Source organism: Hibiscus syriacus, unplaced genomic scaffold, assembly GCF_006381635.1.
Source record: "Hibiscus syriacus cultivar Baekdansim isolate YM2019G1 unplaced genomic scaffold, ASM638163v2 tig00110549_pilon, whole genome shotgun sequence".
Taxonomy (NCBI): domain Eukaryota; kingdom Viridiplantae; phylum Streptophyta; class Magnoliopsida; order Malvales; family Malvaceae; genus Hibiscus; species Hibiscus syriacus.
In genome coordinates, this window is record NW_024062776.1 from 178,815 (window position 1) to 199,189 (window position 20,375).

The 20,375-nt window shown below is 36.7% G+C and overlaps 2 protein-coding genes and 2 pseudogenes across 9 annotated transcripts; all 4 read right to left on the minus strand.

Moving 5' to 3' along the window:
• Positions 1–4,318: 4,318 nt before the first annotated feature.
• Positions 4,319–5,704, minus strand: LOC120131125 (annotated as a pseudogene).
• A 1,044-nt stretch (positions 5,705–6,748) lies between these two features.
• On the minus strand, positions 6,749–8,819 carry LOC120131217 (annotated as a pseudogene).
• Positions 8,820–9,280: 461 nt separating this feature from the next.
• Positions 9,281–15,205, minus strand: LOC120131201 (protein LATE ELONGATED HYPOCOTYL-like). 7 transcript variants are annotated; one of them, XM_039148249.1, is made up of 9 exons: positions 14,729–14,794; positions 14,169–14,248; positions 13,955–14,066; positions 13,674–13,735; positions 11,595–11,816; positions 11,315–11,503; positions 10,901–11,233; positions 10,067–10,786; positions 9,313–9,968 (listed from the first exon to the last, which is right to left on the minus strand). In XM_039148249.1, the coding sequence occupies exons 2-9, from the start codon at positions 14,205–14,207 to the stop codon at positions 9,561–9,563; spliced, it is 2,085 nt and encodes a 694-aa protein (XP_039004180.1). In that variant the 5' UTR covers positions 14,208–14,248; positions 14,729–14,794; the 3' UTR covers positions 9,313–9,560. The 7 variants fall into 7 exon arrangements, with proteins under 7 accessions (XP_039004176.1, XP_039004177.1, XP_039004178.1 ...); XM_039148245.1 differs by adding an exon at positions 14,904–15,205 and having other exon boundaries at positions 9,281–9,968; positions 10,067–11,503; XM_039148248.1 differs by having other exon boundaries at positions 10,067–11,233.
• Positions 15,206–16,218: 1,013 nt separating this feature from the next.
• On the minus strand, positions 16,219–19,270 carry LOC120131194 (metal tolerance protein 1-like). Of its 2 annotated transcripts, none has more exons than XM_039148241.1 (2): positions 19,169–19,270; positions 16,219–17,473 (listed from the first exon to the last, which is right to left on the minus strand). In XM_039148241.1, exon 2 carries the CDS (start codon positions 17,471–17,473, stop codon positions 16,220–16,222), a length of 1,254 nt encoding a protein of 417 aa, XP_039004172.1. In that variant the 5' UTR covers positions 19,169–19,270; the 3' UTR covers position 16,219. The 2 variants fall into 2 exon arrangements, with proteins under 2 accessions (XP_039004172.1, XP_039004173.1); XM_039148242.1 differs by lacking the exon at positions 19,169–19,270 and adding an exon at positions 19,132–19,149.
• Positions 19,271–20,375: the final 1,105 nt, after the last annotated feature.

Here is a 20,375-nt window from a genome sequence, read left to right on the forward strand (position 1 = left end):
ATATCCAATTGTTAAATCCTGATAAATCTAGCAATCCGGTCGATCTGAAAGGAAAGGAAAAAACACGTGATTGGGAATATCACGTAAAAGGTTCAGTAGTGAGGCAAAGGTGATTGCAATTTATTTATTTAATTATTATGATCGATGATGACTTGCAATAAGTCAACCTCATTCTATTTTATATTATGATTTATAAAGCTTAAATATGAAAAATTTACGTAATATTTTATGTCAGTTTTATGAATGATTTATGGTATGAACTACCCAAGTATGATATACATGATGATGAATTTTAGACGTTAACAATTATCAACTATTGAATAATAAATGATTTTATTATGATACATAAACACATTGTATGTTATGTTGAGAGTTGTTGGTACATTTGACATGCCATTAGTTGAGTACTTTTCAGGTATCAGATTAGCTTTGGTACATTCGTGTACCAATATTCAGCACCGTTGGTGTTCAGGTTATGATTGCATTGAAGTGCGTCATATCTCAGTATCAATTATGATTTGGCACCATGTTGTGCATAATGCACACCTTACTCACGTACCTTGTGTTATCATAAATATGCATTAGGCTATGAAAATGAATATAAAAGTTTTGAATGATTTCGAGTTGACAGAAAGCATGATATGATTATTTTATCAGATATTGTTTATCAGAATTTTCATGAGTTCATGAATTAAAATGAATTTTAGGTCTCAGTGAAGGAATTGACTTGGATAAGTCGATTTGTCAGTTTAATATTTTATTTAAAATTATTTTATTTATGTTTATGATATTTTCATGATTTATCTCACTTTAAGTTAATACTGTCTCACTAAGTTATATTTAGTGCATGATGATTTTCATGCGTAGGTTTTGATAGAAATGAGCACAAGTAGAAAAGAGCCTCCCGAGTATCTTTTTTGGAAGTCATACCTATCATTGGTATCAGTAAGACATCTAAGATGTTACTTTTGACTTTTAGTGGCATGTATAATTATGTCAGTAGTTCTATTTTATCAACTTTATTTTAAATAGTCTGTAATAGTAAACTAGGACCATTTTATTTTATTTTACCTAGTTTAGTTTTATCAATATCTATGCATGAAAAGAATATTTATATTATTATGTTTTAAATGATTTGCGAAAATGCTCTAAATGGTAAAATCACTGGTTGATAAACATATTAATTTTTCTACAACAAAATATTAATTTATAATTTAGGATATTCATAAAATAGTTTTTAAAGTTAAAATAGAAGCGTTTTAAAATGAAACAAAATTTTAGCATTTCAATTTAGTGAATGTTTTATAAATTGATGTGACATCTTTTACTCATATATCGAGATGTATACGGGTTAAGGGTGTTACACGATATGTCATTACATTATTAAATAACTAAAAATGAAGTGACCAGAAACATAAAAATATGGAAATTGAATGATTAAATTAATATTTTTAAAGTTAAATGACTAAAACAAAAACATAGTTAAAGTTGGGCAAAACTTTCGAGATAATGTTCTGGAAGAAATTTATTCACGAGCTAATGCACTCCCAAGATTAATTGCTCAAATAGGGTGAAATCCACAGTGTTGGGCGTAGGTCGCCATGCCTTCCGAGCGACCTTGTAGGTCGCCATGCACTCCGGGCGACCTACCCTTGCTCAAACAGAGAGAATGAACGTGTTGCATGGCACATGCACGTCCCAACACATAGGTCGCCATGCCCTCCGAGCGACCTACCCTTTCTCGCTCGCTCGGATGCCCCTCGCATAGCTCGCTTGGCTGCCCTCGAATTCCCTCGCATAGCTCGCTCGGATGGCCTCAGTCAGATGGCCTCAGATACTCTCGCATAGCTCGGTCAGATGGCCTCGGATGCCCAGCGTGTTGGGACGTGTATGACACATGCAATCTCTTGTAGCTCGCCGGGAAGACATGGTGACCTAGTAGGTCGCTCGGAAGGCATGGCGACCTACGACCAACACTGTGGATTTCACCCTATTTGATCAATTAATCTGGGGAGTGCATTATCTTGTGAATTAATTTTTTCCAGAACATTATCTCGAAAGTTTTGCCGTTAAAGTTGAGTAAAAAAATTAGGGTAAACTACGTTTTTAGTACATACAATATCAGTTTTGGTATATTTTAGTACATAAATTTTCGTTTTTTCAAATCATACCTAAATTTTAATTTTCATTTCATTTTAGTACCATGTCGTTAAAAACTTAACGCATTTATTATCAAAACTACCATTTTGGTATGTTTTAGTACTTAAACTCTCAATCTTTTCAAAACTTAACGTTAAATTTTGAACGGGGTACTAAAACGAAACAAAAACTAAAGTTTTTAATGGTGGGATACTAAAATGAAACAAAAACTAAAGTTTAGGTATAGTTTTGAAAAATTAAAAGTTTATGTATTAAAATAGATTAAAATTGATAGTTTAGATACTAAATGTGTAATTTTTACAAAACTTTATAGATTACCATTTATAGAGATGCTGTCACTTCATTCACTTGCTTCTTTATTCCTCTAGTTGCCTTAATTATTGTTCTTCAGCACAGAAAAGTCTAATCTTGCATGTCTTGTTGTTTTCTTGATCATGCATATCTACCTTGGGTATCTATATGAACGGCTCTAGCAGAGAAGCCTCCACCTAACCCTTACTTTTTCACAAGATTTTGCTGTACGAAACCCATTTGGGAAATAACTTTAGACATAGACGCACTTAGCTAGCCTTTTTACACCAAATCCATGCCCTTCACCTTTTAGATTCTAACATTTTAGTTATGGCAAAGGTAGTAACAAATTTGATAGGACCTTTTTTCCCTCCAATTTTAAAGTTTCTCTCTTATTAATCTGGATCGATCGGGGTCGTAAATCTTATTTTAATGGGTGAGTCTTTCAGTCAGAATTTTCTATATACACAAAGACTCAAATATTAGATTTTACTTAAATGATATTAAGCTATTTATTTCTGTATGACATATATTTAAATGCAAAGTGGAATCGAGAAACTTAATGCGTAATTAATTCCAAGTTCTTCTATAAGATTAATGATTAATTTGGATATTAAATGTTAGTTTAAACTTGGAATGAATAATGTTTAGAATATGTACACCAGTTTCCTATTATCGATGCAGATCCATAAATATTTTTCATGATGAACACACGCATGTTAATAACATAAAATTTTTATACGGGACAAGTATAAATAAAATTTCAAGATGGACATTGTCCGTAAAATAAGTAACTAATCGAAGAAAACTTAAATTTTAAGATGGATATCATCAGTAAAGTAAATTACTAATTGAAGAAAATTTGAATTTCAATATAAACACGTGTCCACCCTCACTAAACTTTGCCACTGCAGATGATACATAAAGTGTAGTATTGAAATCTATCAAAGTGAATCACAGTGGCGAAGTGTGGACGACCGACCACCTGGAAAAATGAGCTTTATTCTGATGGAAGCGTGATCCATATGCACTTTGGGGATTACAACTTCTCATGGTTTCACATTTAGAGGATCTTCAATGTGACCAAAACGAATTTTGCTTAAATCTCTGGTCTGGATTTAACTTGGAAGACCCAAAATTCCTTTTTTGATTTCACCGGAGATAGTTGACATTTCGCCATGATGATGTCACGTCCAGTGCCTGAAAGTTAAATCCAAATCAAATCATAAAAGTTGCCCCTTTCGGTTGTGAAAACCGAATCCCCCATAGTTTTTTATCCTACGTGTACCGTTTTGATGTAACGGGACAGTGTGGTTGGGAACCCATAAATCAATCATCATCTCCATCCATCTTAATAGTTCAATCGGAAGCTCTTTCGTGATTTTGTGTGATTTACGTTCGTTTATCATTTTAATAAATGAACATGAATAGGTATGAATAAGTTATATTCTTTAACGAACGAATATGAATAAGAAATTTTGTTCGTTTAGTTATTCGTATTTATTCGTTTATTCGACTAAAATTAAACAAACAACCATAAACATACTATTGTTCGTATTCATTTGGTTCGTTTAAAGGCTTAATCTCTCTTCCATGTGTAAGTGTGAGATTCATTTTATATCGGCAGAGCCCATTTTGGGATGCATGGCCCTTGCTGCCATGCGTTTCAGTTTTTATGAATTTGGAACCCAACAAATCTCTCAAGAAGATGACAAATAGGGAAATATCACAATCACAACAAAATGTGATAACATTCAAATTTGTAATTTTATTCTCTTACAGGAGAGTTTAAATCCAGTAATAATTCTTATTGGTAATAAGATGTTTTATTTAGTATGCATCATGCATTGGAAATTAGCCATTTTGAGCCTAGGTATTCCTCAGGGTTTGCAGAAGGTACTCCGAATACAGGTCCCTGCACCATAGAACCATAGCTTTAGAGATGGGAACTCACTTGTGAGTTCAGTTCCTTTTATGGAAGGACTTACATTGAATGCTGGATGGCTTCATATGCAGTGCTCGAAGGTAAAATGTCATTCACCGCAACCTCTTTGTTCTCGTTCTTCTTGTCTGTGTGATGTTAAGGGAACATGAAATGGATTACGCAATCAGGAACAATGAGTTTATGATACAGGAAAGGATACAGTCTTCGAAGAAACGCTTGATCTCGGTGAGGCGGTGAGGGGGAAGATCTTTGATGTCGGTGTAATGTTTGTACTCAGGATCATCAGCGCAAACTGCAATGATCTTATCATCTTTCTCCCCCTGGATGACATAATGATGTTAACGGTTAACACATGCTGAAGGGAACAAGAACCGGCTCGATCATAGTACCTGATCGATCATGGGCATTAGTCCGAGGGCTCTGGCTCGCAAGAAACATCCAGGAAGAACTGGCTCCTATCGAAAGAAATGACATGATTTCAGCACTTGTAGATGATTGTTGCATGCAAAAATAAAGTTCTAGGACTAAATTTGGCTAAACGAACTTCATGTCGGATACTAAGTTGTCGGATAGAGGAAGATCAGATAGGTAGTTTTACCTGCATTATAACCAAGCAATCCATGGGATCATTGTCTTCACAGAGCGTGCGAGGGATGAAGCCGTAGTTGTGAGGATATACAACCGAAGAATATAGAACTCGATCGACCTGAGATTCATTCGAACAGTTAGAAAACAGAGCAATATGATCACATGGTTGCCGGGTTCTGGGAAGTTATATATTGGTAGGATGTAAATCTTCTCATACCAGAATCATTCCGGTCTTCTTGTCGAGTTCATATTTGACCTTACTACCTTTCGATATCTCTACAACCTGTCCGGTCGAACAAGAAATCGAAACAAGCAAACAATTAGCATTGTTGATACACAGTAAGAAATGCTAATGCCTGTTACTTCTCCAGTTTTTCCAAGTCCAAAACAAGATTTGTATCTCTGGGACTGGATGAATGTAATGCAAGTGAAATTTTAGCACTTGAAAAGTTGGAGAAAACACATACACAGTTGAAAACTTTTGGCGCATCGGGTCCTGCAGACAAATATGTTAGTGACATGTCAGTTTCGCAATCCGATAATTCATTCGGACAATATCGCAAACATCGAATCTATTATTCAATCAATGGATAGGTACCGATATCAAGATCATGCCAAGGATGCAGCAACTGATCTCCTTGACATAGACGAAAGGATCCTCTCGTTGAGTTTGGGTACTTGTCGTGGACTTCCAGATGCAGTTCTTTCTACGTTGGTCATCTTGTTTTTTTCCACAAGAACAACGACTTGCATCAAACATTCAATCCGTTTTCATGGATAAATCAACAAGAAAGCAACTTTCTTACAGAATGTAATTCTTATGTAGCCACTTTTTCTCAACATAAAAGTAAACAAAAATGGCTGCTTTTCAGGCAAAACCAAAGTTCAAAACTTGAACATAAATTTCAGTAGGATACAACAAAATCCAGGGGAACTTGTGCCATTTGCACTTAAACCCAGAAATGATACGGCCATGAAATTCGAGCTTAAGAAACGTGCAATGCATCGTACTATAAAATAAATAGACAAACTATAGAGAGGGCTTCCCATTGTGATCCTAACAGAGCAGAAAATGAAAAACAACGCACGTACCTTGGTTCAGTAAAAAGTTTCAGATTATTGAGGGACGAGAAATGGGAAATGATGCGTTGATCCTAAAGCTACGTAAATATTTATAGCATGGGGAGTGTTGAAAGTTTGGACAGGGAAACAGAACAGGTTGGTCAATGCTTCAAGGCAGGCAGTTGCATGTGTCAGTCGTTGAGGAAAAAAAGGGGGTTTGGTTTAAGGCTTTTGCCCAATGCTTCATCTTCTCAGCTCTCCCTTTTTTTTTCTCTGGCTAGGCTTTTGCTAGTAAATATAGTTCATTTTCTGCTAAAAATGGTTATATTGAATGGTTAAAAATAAAGAAGTTTCTAAAGCTTCCACCTTTCATATAGAAGCAAGCAGTCACCTTATTTTAGTGCAATTTCGCGACCCTAAATTCGAAACTCTAAATCGGACTCGATTTTCTTACCGGACATATAGATGTATTGGACTAGATTATTTGATGGTTTTGAAGACAAGCATAATCATATTAGTGATATACATTACGTAGAAGCAAAAACTAATGTAATTTCATAACAAAGTACTGAATCCACAAGATGTACATATAATCTGTATACATATGCAATCAGATGTGAATGCAGGTAAAATGGCATACTTGCAGCTGAAATGGACTAAACTGAAATTTCTGGGTTGGGATGGTTTTATGAACAGATGCAATTAAGGAACATGTATAGAGTCAGGAGACATGGATATCATCTGAAGCTGAATTCGAAAATATTTCTTCCAATCCAGGTCCCATTTTGCTTCCTCCAATGTTTTCTTTTGCAAGGTGAAACAGCTCCTTCGTGACATCGATCATTCCGATTTTGCCATCTCCACCAAACAATAAGCATCTGGTTGCTATGTCTGCTACTATTTCTATCTGCTCTCTGCGAGCTATCGGCTGCTCATGGTAGTAAAGAGATGGATCCACTATTTCTTCTAGCTTCCCACTTTTGATTTTCTCCGTGGCTACCCTTGGCATGTCTGAATAGCTGGTGCCTGATATTATCTTTAACAATAACAAACCAAAGTCGTAGACATCGTTCTTGTAGGGAGATCCGTAGTTGTTGCATAGGTTCGAACCATTTCCGGACCCGGAGCTAAGCAGTGCAAAGCCAGCAACCTTAACTGAGAAGTCCACATCAAGAAAGTTGTAGCCGGATGATTTGAGGCCACGGTGAAATATAGGTGGAGAAATCTCATATTGCAAGTATGCTAGGACACTTGCGGTTTCAGCAGCTATGCTCAGCCTTTTGTACCAATCCAGACCAAATTTTGTCCCCTGCTATTTTGCAGATGTTCCTCTAAGGTGCCATTTGCAGGATATCCATACACCACCGTTATGGTGTAAGTGGACTCAATACAACATCTGAGTACTCGAGCTAAATTCCTATGTAAACAGATGATAGAAGATCAATTCTCGATAGGACATAGATTAGTTCTCTTTCGGTCTCGCACCGCACCTTCTGCACAGCTATATGCGAACCAAGGACCCCAGCATGGATTGAACCTTTTGTGCCGTTTACGAGCTTCTGACCGTCTTCGAGTGCTCGGGTTGCTTCGCCTAGCTCTCTGTAAGTAAACAATCTAGTCCAACAAGCTTTCCGAAACGACATGGTACCGTGATAATGGTTTTGCTCTAGGTGAAAAGCGCCTTGCTTAACCGGTCGTCTCAGTATGCAGAGGAATAAAACAAGAAGACGAGGATGAAAAGAAGAGCAGGAACACCTACATGGCAAATATAGTATGATACTATGATATATCAATTCTAATAATGTTTAACAAAATAATCAAATCTCAGAAAATAACATACCAGCCAAAATTACAAGTTTTCTTTGACCATGTTTTGGACTGTCACACTCCTCTCCATATGATTCTTGCCCCTCCTTGATGCAGGCTGTCAATGGCGGATTCATACAGAACAGGGAAAATGACACTCATTTAACTACGAATCAACCTGATTTGATTACTCAAAAATGAATATTAAACCACTTACATTTGAAGCATCCAGCTCCATTGGCAAATCCATCACCTACGAATCCATCCTTGCACAAGCACCTGATTCCTGCTTCGACTGCAGTGGCATTCACCATATCAGCATCACTAGCACAAACTCTACGGGACGAATTTCTAGGAACTGCCCACTCCAACTTAACGCAACGTTTTCCGGTGTTGGTTCGCCGGGAAACTAGCCATGACGAAAATCCTCTGCACCCAAACTTGGAAAAACTCGAAAAACCATCACCGGAATGCCAGATGGTATGATCGGAAAGCGGATGGAAGCAACCGAGGGAGCCGCCAGTGTTGCCATCACAACCGGGCAAGTCGTTTGTTTCACAACCAACTTTACACAAGGAAGAGTCTTCACAATCGTATAAGCCTATAACGTTGTCACTCGAGATACCAAAGTAGTCGTTTTTGGTGAAACCGAAGGCGTTCAGGTCGTTCTATTGACGACAACCGGAGGTTTCATGGAAGTCAACAAGTACACCGTCGGAGAAGAAATCGAGAACCCGATATGTTTCACCGCCGACGTGGAGGTAAAGGGCAGTTGAATTCAAGCAAGAAAGGTGGAAAGCGGTGGAACTGATGGACAAGAAACGTTCAAATGAAACGGAAATGGGATGTGAAGACTGCCGCCCTTGTCATTGCACTGATTTGGGATCAAAAGGGACTGTTCAAAAGCCATGGCTGGTTGATTAAGAGATGAAACAAGAGTAAACGAAACTAAAACTAAAGCCAACATTTATATGTTCATTTAAATTTTTAGTATTATTTGCTTTTTTTTTTTTTTGAATGTATTCTGTTCATTTATTTATTGTTCGCAAACATATTCGCTTAATGTTTATGAACATGTTCGTTTATATGTTTTTGAATAAGTCCATTCAGCGTTTATGAACGTATTTGTTTAATGTTAGTATATTGCTAGTCTATATGTTCAAATTTTAGCTTTGGCCTTTCTTTTGCAAGCTAAAAATGGTAAAATTATGTCACTAACTCTTAAACCTTTTAAAATTATAGTTTAAATTTTAATTTTTACTATGTGTTCAATTTAATCCATACTTTTACGAATATTTAAAATGTAAAAAAAAATAAAAGGAAATGAGAAGTGGGTATACGAGCTTGTTCATGAACATAAATGAACCAAACACACTAAAAGTCTTCAGCTTGATGCATCAAAAAGGCTTCAGCTTGATGCAGGAGAAAAATAACAAAGATAAAAGGCATGTATTTTGAGTAGAGAGGCCAACACTAAAGGCCATTCGGATTCTGTACTTTAATGCGTCTATCTCAGAGGAGTTCTTAGCAGCAACGGCATACATATTAGATGGTACACAACATTACACTAAAAGTCTCATGAGCTGCGATGCGAGTCTTTATAATCGACATATGAAACGGAAAATAAGATATGGGGGAAAGCCTTATGGGATTACATGCAACGAACAAACGTTGCGTTTGTGCATCGTATGCAATCTAGCATGTAAACTCAAGTTGAAGCTTCCCGTTCCAAGCATACCCTCTTCGGGCCTTTCTCTTTGCTTTGACTGCCGGTGTTCATCACTCTGTTTTCCTCGGCTTCCACAGAACACCTTTTGTAAGGTTTAAATCCGGTTCGGCTGGCCTTAGGTTTCGAATGTCCTAGTCCAATCGTCAGCAGGCCCTCTTCTGCAGTGTTCTTCTCATTTCTAGATGATGCGTTTTTCATGACTTCTGGATGATCAGAACACGAGCTGTTGGGGTCTAAAGCTGATGTTTCTCCATCTTTCTCGACTGGATTTTGCTTGTGTTCACCTACGTTTTCCTTATGCTGTCCCTTGTTCTTGCCCTTGTGTGGAGGAGAAAAGCTTTGTGGCAATACCTCTCTGGAGAAGAGGGCTTGAAAAGCCTGTCGCCCCTGAAATAAGTAGTGGAGCCATAGAGCTGCAATGTCACAAAGCAACTAGAATAATAATTAAGTTAAAGCTATATATGAAAATAGACACATCAACTCACCTCTTCAGATACCCCATTCCAAGAATCACTCGGGTTGATACTGCTTCTACTTCGACGGTTACATTCGACTTGTGGATGATTTGCGTCGCCATCGTTTGGATCTTCCTTGTCTTTTTCATGTTTTTCTAACACATCTGTCTCTACCTCACTGCTTGAAGTTGTATTGGAGCCACATGAGGAGCGGTCAACTTGTTTTATGTTCTTCGTTTTATTTGCATCCTGAGGTTCAATTACTTCGGCAGCCTTCTCATCATCGGTAGCTTTCACTCCAGTATTCACTTTTGCATCTCCTCTCTCTTCACAATGCGATGAAGAAGTAGGTGATTTAGATGGTGACTGCTGATCTTGCAAAGCTTCAGAGTATTCAGGGTCTAGTTGCTTGTCCTGCATGGAGAGAGGTTGATCAGTTTTATCATTGTGTTCCATCTTTGCAGTTGGAGCTTGACCATTCTCCATTGGTGGAACTGCAGCAGTGAATGCAGGAGCACAGGTAAAGCCCGGGTGAAGAGAAGCACATACAGGAAGCAGTCCATGGGCGGCCCACCATGCAGTGGCAGCTGCTACAGTTGCAGCCGCAATTGCAGCCATACCAGGAGCAGAGTTCAGTTGTCTAGGTGGGAAACCACCTAGGCCGCTTGTGGGAGAATCGCCAGAACTATCAACATTTGCATATGGCCAAAATGTAGATGCAAAGCTTGCTGCAGCATGAGCAGCTGGATTCTGTAACAAAGTAGATACAATGAGACTGGAAAAAGTGGAGACATGTAGAAATGACTGACAGTCCTCTTGATTGCGGTGAAGATGAAAAAAGGGAGTATGAAAAGGTGACAATGCCTGATGAGTAGATCTTGGGGCAGTATTCTGATGTTCGGTAGTTGCAGATGCTGCTGGATTTGTAAACAAGTTAGGTCCATGAACATCGCCATTAGCGTGAAATACAGAATCCTGAAATGACATATCCAGGGAAGTATTTTGAGCACATGTTTTCAGGCCTCCATCTAGGACATGCACTGCAACATGTCGAGTATAATTTTGAGTGGCTTGCATCTCATCTGCGCATAAAACACCATCCGAACCATCTTTTCTCTGGCCTTGAGCTGGTTTCTGATATGAAGTGCAAGAACTCTCCAAGTTTGAAGCCTTACTTGTTCCATTATCATGAATTGTCTGCTGGACAATAAGTTTATAAGCTTTATAACTTTCAAGCTCAAGAGTGACGCAGTATTCATGTTTGTCATGATTTATTACCTCTTTTAGAGAAGGTACAAACTCCCTAAATGTGCAAGAGTTTATGAGTGCTACTGATCTTGGTATAAAATTCTTATTCATGGAAGACGCAGAGGAGCAGTTTGCTTCAAGGGGACGAGTGAAGACCTTGGAGCAACTCTCATCTTGGTTTTCTTTCAGATTGGTTGCCTTTTCATCTCCATTAGGTCTCTGACAAACAAGATACATTTGAAGCTTAGGCAAAAATATAAAAAAACATAATTAAGGGCATGAATAAACTAGGTGAGGAGGAGAAAGTAACCTCGAGAAGTGGTTCATTCTCCAAGTCCAACACTTGCTTGCAACACAAAGAAGATATCAGCATTTTGGATTTTCCATCCTTTGCGCCCTCTTGAACTGTGTGAGCAACACCGGTTTTTCGAGGATAAGGATTGCTTGGCTTTCTTTTAGGGCGTGGAGGTGGAATTTCTATGTCAAGAGCTTGACTTATTGGTACACCTTTAGCAAGTGCCTCCTTCTCCAGCTGAGAATGTCGTCAGTAGTATCAATAAAATGAAAATTAAAGAAGAGAAATGTAGCAGGCATACACACAGTCTACAGTTGAACATATATATACACAAAAGATTGACCAAATAAAAAAAGGGGGTTGGTTTAGCCAAGCAGTCAGTTCTGCTTGGTTAAACCAACCCCCTTTTCCAAAAAGAACTTTTAAATGAATTCATAGAGGGAGGGAGAGGATTAGTCTATATAGATGCAAAGAAAATTACCATTTATTTCTAAAGAATTGCTGTTTAAGTTCTGCATAAATAAGTTTAATCTTTCATAATACCGACTTATCCGTATAATGTGAATCAAACTATCCATGATGTTCTTTTTCATGTCAAATTGAGATAACTGATGGTTTGTACTTTAGACTGAAGAAAGTATTTAACAAAGCTTTAATCATAATAGTCTTGAAAAATCTTGGTTCGCTAACCTTGCTGGTAAGATTCATCGATTATGAGCTAATCGAGATAAAAACGTTGGAAACTACTACCAACAGTGTGAGCATTTGATTGTAAAATCAAAAATTTGAAAGGAAACAAAAAGGAAGAAGAAATGCATTACCATGTACCTAATTTTCACATAACTGGCAGGTGACTGCCAATAACCTGCAGAAAATAGGCCTTTAAAAGAATAATCCTGTAAAATTTTATGAGTGATTCCTATGACTGAAGATGTATACCACATTCACTAAAGAAGGAAAATCTCTTAAGATGGATCTATGGGGATGCATACCTCAAGTCTAACATCATAATCAGCTACAAGGCACATCTAACAGACATGCCGCTGCTAAGCTTTGGCTGCAAAACTTAAGGTACTATCGGGAAGATTGATCCCTGTATTATCGCCTAGTAGGTATAATCTTTCTGATGAAAGAAAAATATGCAGATCAGAATTTTATGTTCCACACTACCAAGAAAGGACTTATCTTTATAGATGTATGATCCTCAAACTTTATCAAATCCCAGAAATGGAAGAAAAAATTAAAGAGATTTACACCAGTAATCTAAACACGTCCACTCACCCTAGTATTCAACAAACTATATCCTTCACTCTAAGAAATTTTCTGTCCCCGCTAGCATTAACTACTCAATTTATTCCACTCTGACTTTAAATATGATCATTTGGCAAGGTAAGATCAACATCTTCAAATCAAACAAAAGCGGTGGTAGATTAACTACGAAATTACATTAGCAAGTTCAAAAGCGACCAATCAAGTGTATGCCTTGTGCATTAAAAGCTGGAGATATACATATTGATAAGTAACTATTTTTAACATCTTAAAAATGAAACATGGCCCTTTTTTTCAATTACAGATCACACTCCAAGGATGATAAGTCATCTTGCGCAGCCAATCTCGTACAGAGACTACATAAATAGAATCCAAATTGCCGACATCTCCAAACCAAATTTGTAGAGATGCTAAAGACTCACCCTAAATATGGTTTTAAGAAACTGGTATTCAGCAGCTCAGATTCTCATTTAACTCAAAGTTTCTACCTTTTCTAGATATTAATAAATAAACTTCAGTGTGCTTCTTCACATAATTGGTTATATTTTTGAGTGATAAACGATTGATGTTTTTGGAACAGATAGCAATGCAATCTCTTCATATATCAGGTATTAATTCTTTATCCTCAATCTGTTTGTTGAATGTACCATGGAAACTTCTTATATCGCCTTTTTTGTTTTAAATAAAAAAATTGCTTATACAAGGGGAAAAGAAAATTAGAGGATATCAGTAAGATTTCACAACCATTCAAGAAGAAACAAGATTTAGGCAGCAGAAAATACATTGAACATAGGCATAAGCATAAACAAGAAGGCACCAAATGACCTTTGAAAAGAACTTTTGAGCATGACTCCTGATCTGCACTGCAGTCTTTGTTCCTATGTGTTCTGCAAATCACCACGAAAATGGAAAAGGGAAAAAGATCTCCAATTACGACAATAAATAACAAAGGTGTTTCGTTTGTCAGTCCTAACAAACATATCCAATAAATCTTAACCTCTATCAACAAAACAATAGTTCTAAAATGACAGCAGAAATTGAAATATTACTTTTCTTCAGCCCCCCACCGTAAAAAAAAAAACTAAGAGGGACAAGCAAGTGAAAACCTTCAATGCGTTGCCAAGCTCGTCCATAGAGCTTCAAGGCCTCTAGGAACCTATCATGCTCCTCCTCAGTCCATCTTTCGCGTTGTTTAGTAATAGTATAAGGCTTCCTAGTCTATCATTCGACATAAGAGTTCAATACAAAAACTGCATTTTCACAATTCCATAAGCATAATTTAAAAGCAAAAGAAAGAGAATTCATTTTGAAATTCGATACCTTAATAACGAGTTCTTCTCCAGAGGAGTGCATGTCCATTGACAGGACCTCGGCAGCGTCACCGCTGCTTCAGATCCTCTCTATCGAGCAACCGGTAAAACAAAACATCCTTTCATTTTTTCAAGTAATACAATAGCAAAGCCGTTTTTGAACACCACAACCTGATGACTTCTATTTACTACTGCAAAAACACCAAAGCCAACAACAATCGATAGAGATCCGTCTCTGATTTTTATTGCTATTCCAGTTAATATTACCAAGTATTTTAACCAATCACATAGTAAACATAGGGTGAAAGCTAAAATCTCTAGGAAATTAAAATTTTAAATGTAAAAAAAATAAATCAAGTATCCACCGTAACAGAGAGAAGAAACGGCTTCTTCCAATGAACTTAAAAGAAAATTCCATTATTCAGAATCCTCACCAAAACGAACCCGCAGACGCCGAAACCTATCGAGAAATGAAAAGAAATAAGCTTTAATTAGTAATCAACAGCACACTTCCACACATCATTAACAGCCAAAAGAAATCAGATTTAATAAAAAATATTAATTCTTTACCTTTTGTTTGGTTGCCAAGAAGAAGAAAAAAGAATTCAATCACTTTTCTTTTGTCTCACTACTCAGCTGCGTATAAAGAAAATGATTTTAAGCTCAGCTGATCAGAGTCTTTAAAGGAAGCAAAACGGAGAGTAGAGAAGGAAATCCCTACAAATGGAGTAGAAAATAGAAATACCTTGAGATAGCCATGGAGGATGAGAACACTGGGAGCAACGATGACGCATGAAAATGGGTTCTCCGGAAACTCGTCGGAGAACTCGTTGCTTCCGGCTATGAGAAGATCAGAATCAGCATAATTTGGGAATAAACAGTCTTTCTATTTCGGGTGAAGAAAAGTCGAAGAAAGCAAGGCAGAAAAAAGCGAAAGGATGCTTATTTCTTTTGGTGAGAACTAAAATACCAGAAAACTACAGCTCGAGGAAGAAGTAAGGAGAAATCTCAGCCACTACAATTTCATGTGGATTCATTATTTTCCTTGAGAAAAATTGAAAATCAATAGAAATTAGAGGAGTTTAGTTTGAGGCTGGAAAGAGTGAACGGTGGTATACAGAACGGAGAGATGCACTGGCTGTTGCCAAGTGGCGGCGATTTAGTGGCCGTTTCAAGTAAACCCCACCAGTGCGCTTTTTCCCTTATTTGTTTAATAGTTTTTTTGCTATTGGCCAGTTTTCTCCCTCACCATCTTCAAATCTCAGCCACAAGTTTCCCTGCCCTTCAGGTTAAGTCCGTAAAAGCGCCTTCAGTTATGCCACGTGGTTCCCGCCGGCGAAGGATTGCCATTTGTGGAATGTGTAACGGTACGTGGCGGTTCAAGGGTAGATATGGACTTATGGAGCCAAAACGACGCCGGATCTGTAACCCATTATCCAGATTTCCCGTGATGATTATATTAGCAACAAATCTAGGGGCATGCTATGTTCCCCATCTTCCCTCTTTTCTTTCCTTCTAACTTAGTACCAATTAATTTTAATTTTAATCTATTTTAGTTAAGGTTAATCTATATCAGCTTAAAGTAAAAGATATTATTGTGTAGACGTAATTGTTCGAATCCAGAATCTCGATTGGTCCACTTTTATCATGGTTTTTGACGGCATCAAGCCGCTGGTTGATGTCGACGGCAATCTCGGTATCATGCTTCTATATATCACCTCCAAATACCCAACCAATGTGGGATACTTGCATTACCACAATCTTAACATAGATTATGGCAAGACAATAAATTGCATCCTTTGGTTAAATGATAAAATTGCTATTGCCTTCAAATTCACAACATTAGTTGTGTTATTGAATTCAAGGTCTTTCTTTTGCTTCAAGGACAAGTAATAAAAAAATGGTCCTAAATAGATGAATCATCAAACAGAAATTTACATAATGCATACCGACTATATATTGGATACGGACCTGTAGGCAGAGAATCACAAGCTAATCTATATGGCAACTGCATATATAGAACAGTGAGATCCATGCATGCTCTATATTATTCTCTTTCGTTTAACGCTCAATCTGAATGGTAACATGACTGATATTATACTCCCTTCTGATGTATTCAATTACGTTGTCTAAGACCCTGTCTGCATCAGCTTCTGGTGTGATTTTAACATGGCAAGCCAACAGGACCTTCCCCACAGTAATGGCCCATATATGCAGCTCGTGAACAGCCACCACATCCCCCATTTCCAACAGCCCTGTTTCTAGCTTTGTTGCGTCAATCTCTCGAGGTGTGCTCTCCATCAGCACTTCGAGTATGCTGCGCAACATTCTTATGGTAGTCCCCAAAACAATTACTGAAAATATTAGTGTGCAAATCAGATCAACTATTTTCCATTCAGGCTTATACCATATGATTGCTCCTCCAATCATCACTCCGATACTTTGGACGGAATCCCCCAGTACATGAAGATAAGCTCCCTGGACATTTATATTCATCCTTTTCTTCTTCTTCTTCGGCTTATCAAGCAGAGGTTCTGTCTGTTCTTTGTGAACATGGTGGTGCCCCTCATGTTTAGTGTGCTCTGTCTCTTCATGATGATGGTGGTGCTCAGCCTTGGAGTGCTCCTCAGGATGATGGTGGTGTTCTCCTGTGGAGTGCCCCTCGTGATGATGGTGTGCGGTAATGCTCACTCCATGACTGTGATCACTATGGCCATGGCCATGGCCATGATCATGACCATGACCATGATCATGACCATGACCATGACCATGTCCCAATAATAGAGCCATGATTATATTAACTACTAGTCCGAAAGCAGCAACAACAAACATTAGAAATCCATACACCTCACCTGTGTCATTAATTAGTCTAACAATGGCTTCATAAACTAAAATTCCTGCGAGCAACCATATCATCTGGATTGAGACCAAGGCCCCAAGGATCTCAATCCTAAAAAATCCATACGATTGACGGGGATTGGCTTCCCAGCCGGCTGCCCATAATGAAAACAACGAGATGGCAAAAGCTGCCACATCTGAAAGCAAATGTGCTGCATCAGTTAATATTGCTAGACTATTAGCTTTGATGCCTCCCACTACTTCTACACTCATGAAGATGATGCAAAGCGCCACTGCAATGAAAAGTTTACGCATAGAAGCCGATCTTTCTTCAGCATCTTTAGAGCTAGTACCAGCATCGGAAAGTCTACAAGCTGTTTCCCCACATATCTTACTCCCTCCGATACTCCTTTGGCCTTCAGCAACATCCACATTTATTTCAATATCTTGCCCGTGTTGAGGATTTAGTACTTCCATCTGAAAATTGATGCAACAACAAGGTGGATAAAACAGAATGCCATAACCAAAACACTACCAAGTGAGACATGTAATTATGTACAACAAAACAGAATGCCTAATCCATTTATCTATTTTGTCTATATCTCTCATGACCAACAATAAAGAATCATAAGAGAAAAGCATCTATAAGGCATAGAATTAAAAATATATATAAGCAATAGATGACTTTTGTCATAGGTCCACAGTCCTAAACATCAGCATTGACACTTCAGCCAAGTTCTGACCACTACGTAAGTGTGCTCATATTAAATGCCCATCTGCAGAGCATCATTTAAGCGAATCGGACACTAGTTGTCAGCTAATGACAGGGAAGGATGTATTGATTGCATAAACTTAAATCACACTAGAGGATTTGTAAAATGAACTTATGGTATTATGCTTGTTTCCCAGAATTTGAAGCAACTAATCAAACTAGCAGTGAGCTGTTTGTTTTATTACCATGAACTGCTTCAATTAAGCAACCAAAAAAATCTGACAGAACAGAGCATTTTGACCATGCATCATATGACTCAAAGAGGCTGATAAAAAGGGGGGGGGGAGTTGAAATCATATATATGACAGGCAAAAGATCGACTTTTGGTTGATGAACCGTGTCCTCATATGCAAACAACTTTCTTCTCTACAACAATGAAACCACTGCACCACCTTGCACCATATATATACATTAAAGGATTATCGGAACCTGATGATTCCTATATTCCTTTCAAAAAGATTTAGAAAGAGAATACCGATCCCAGAAATGTTAAAGCTAAAAAAAATTGAAAATGATATTGTTTAAAAGAACATTAAGCAGAACTCAATGATAGAGACATCTGACCAAAGATTAGACAGATTAAAAGTTTGACCATCAAGATACAAGAAATGCCTTCAATTATATTATGCGAAGAATACATATAAACCTGGGAGGTGAGATTGTTACTTCACAAGGAGCTGATACATGTAAATTAAGGACAAAAGCAAGAATTGTTACCTCGTAACGAGCTTATACATATAAATTAGGGAGCTGTTATATATATATATATATATATATATATATATATATATATATATATATATATATATATATATATATATATATATATATATATATATATATATATATATCTGTGTGTATATAGACTATTAGGGAGATAAGCAAGTCCCTGGCAAGGAACTAAATTTGGCACAGACAATGACAGGCTGAAAAGGGCAAAAACTAACCATACCAAAACCAACACCTTGCCTAATTGCCATTCTCTTCGCCGTCGATCAAATTTATTATTAAAGGAAAAAGCATCACAATCAGAAACATATGGTAATGAAGTATTTGATTGATTAACCCAAAGACACAGAGAACTTGCTTCAAGCAAAAAAAAAACAATCTTGCATCAAGATCTTGAACAGCTCTTTTGTACTTGTGCTCAGGAATTACATCAAACATTGGATACACACTAAAAGCAGACTTAATCAAAATAATCTATTTTGTCTCCAGCATGCAAGGTGCCATGACCAGCTATAATACCCAGAGTAAAATACAACAACCCCAGATTATAAAAGTTATGAATAATATCCAAACATGGCGAAAAGTACAGGTTTTGGCACAAAAAAAGCATAGTATATACAATAAAAAAAACGACCTTTGAAGTTGAGTCGATATAGCCTATAGGGATGTACCTCAGTTAGAACATGAAGCTCCCTATCCTGGGTTTGAGAGTAGGATGATTCGCAGGATTGGAAGTTAAATTAAGGTGAATTTAGGGTAAAGATATAGCAGCCCGTGGATAAGAGGAGGAGGGCGTGGAACAAATCTTCACCGTTTAAATTGTTAAAATAAGATTTAAGGTCACCTTCACCTACTTAATTTATTATTTTCACATTAATATAATTCTCGAAATTACTCAATTACATCATTCTATATTTTATACCTAACTTAAAATCTTAAATTATAAATCATAAATTGAATTTGAAGTTTAAGGTTTATGATTTAGAAGTTATAGGGTTATATCTTAAGATTTATGATTTATGATTTTACGTTAAGAGTAAGACATAAAATGATATAATCGAGTATTTTCAAAAAATAAAATAATACAAAATATAATAAAAACAAAAGTAATAAATTAAATCTACTGCATGAACAAAAGTTATATTTTTACCTTAAAATAATTGGGAAAAGGGAAAATAAGGCAAGTTACCTAACGAGAAAAACAAAGATACACGCATTTAATGCATTGTCTTATTCGTGTTTAATATGTTTTGTTATGTATATGTTTTTTTAGAAAAATAATTAGAATAAATTATATTTTTAGTATCTAAATTATTAGTTTTAGTATTTAAATTTTAATTTTTTTTAAAATCATACATAAAATTTATTTTTTGTTTCATTTTAGCATCCTTCTTCAAAATTTAACGTTAAATTTTGAAAAAAAATTAAAATTTAGTAACTAAAATGAATCAAAACTGATAGTTTATGTACTAAACTTGACTTTTAAACTCTAAAACTTAAAATCTGAATAGTGTACATAAAATCTGAATTTTAAGTTCAAAACTTTATAACGTAAAATCTTAAACTTTAAAGCATAAATAGAAAATAAAAAGTAACAAGTACATTTGATCGATTGGTTAAATTAATCATATTTATTCTTTCATATCCCTTTAGATTATCAGTTCTAGATCCATTAAGAGTACTCACTTTCTTTCCCGAGAGTTCCTCATTCCCCTTCACTAGAGGTACAATTAAGATTAAGTTTAAAATTTACCAAGAAAAATGAAAACTGGAAATTACTATCCAACCGAGGTCGTATGCAATATTACGATATTGCCCTTAGAAGCCCATCATACAATTCCAAGTTACAAGGAGGAAAGAGACATGGAAATTACAATT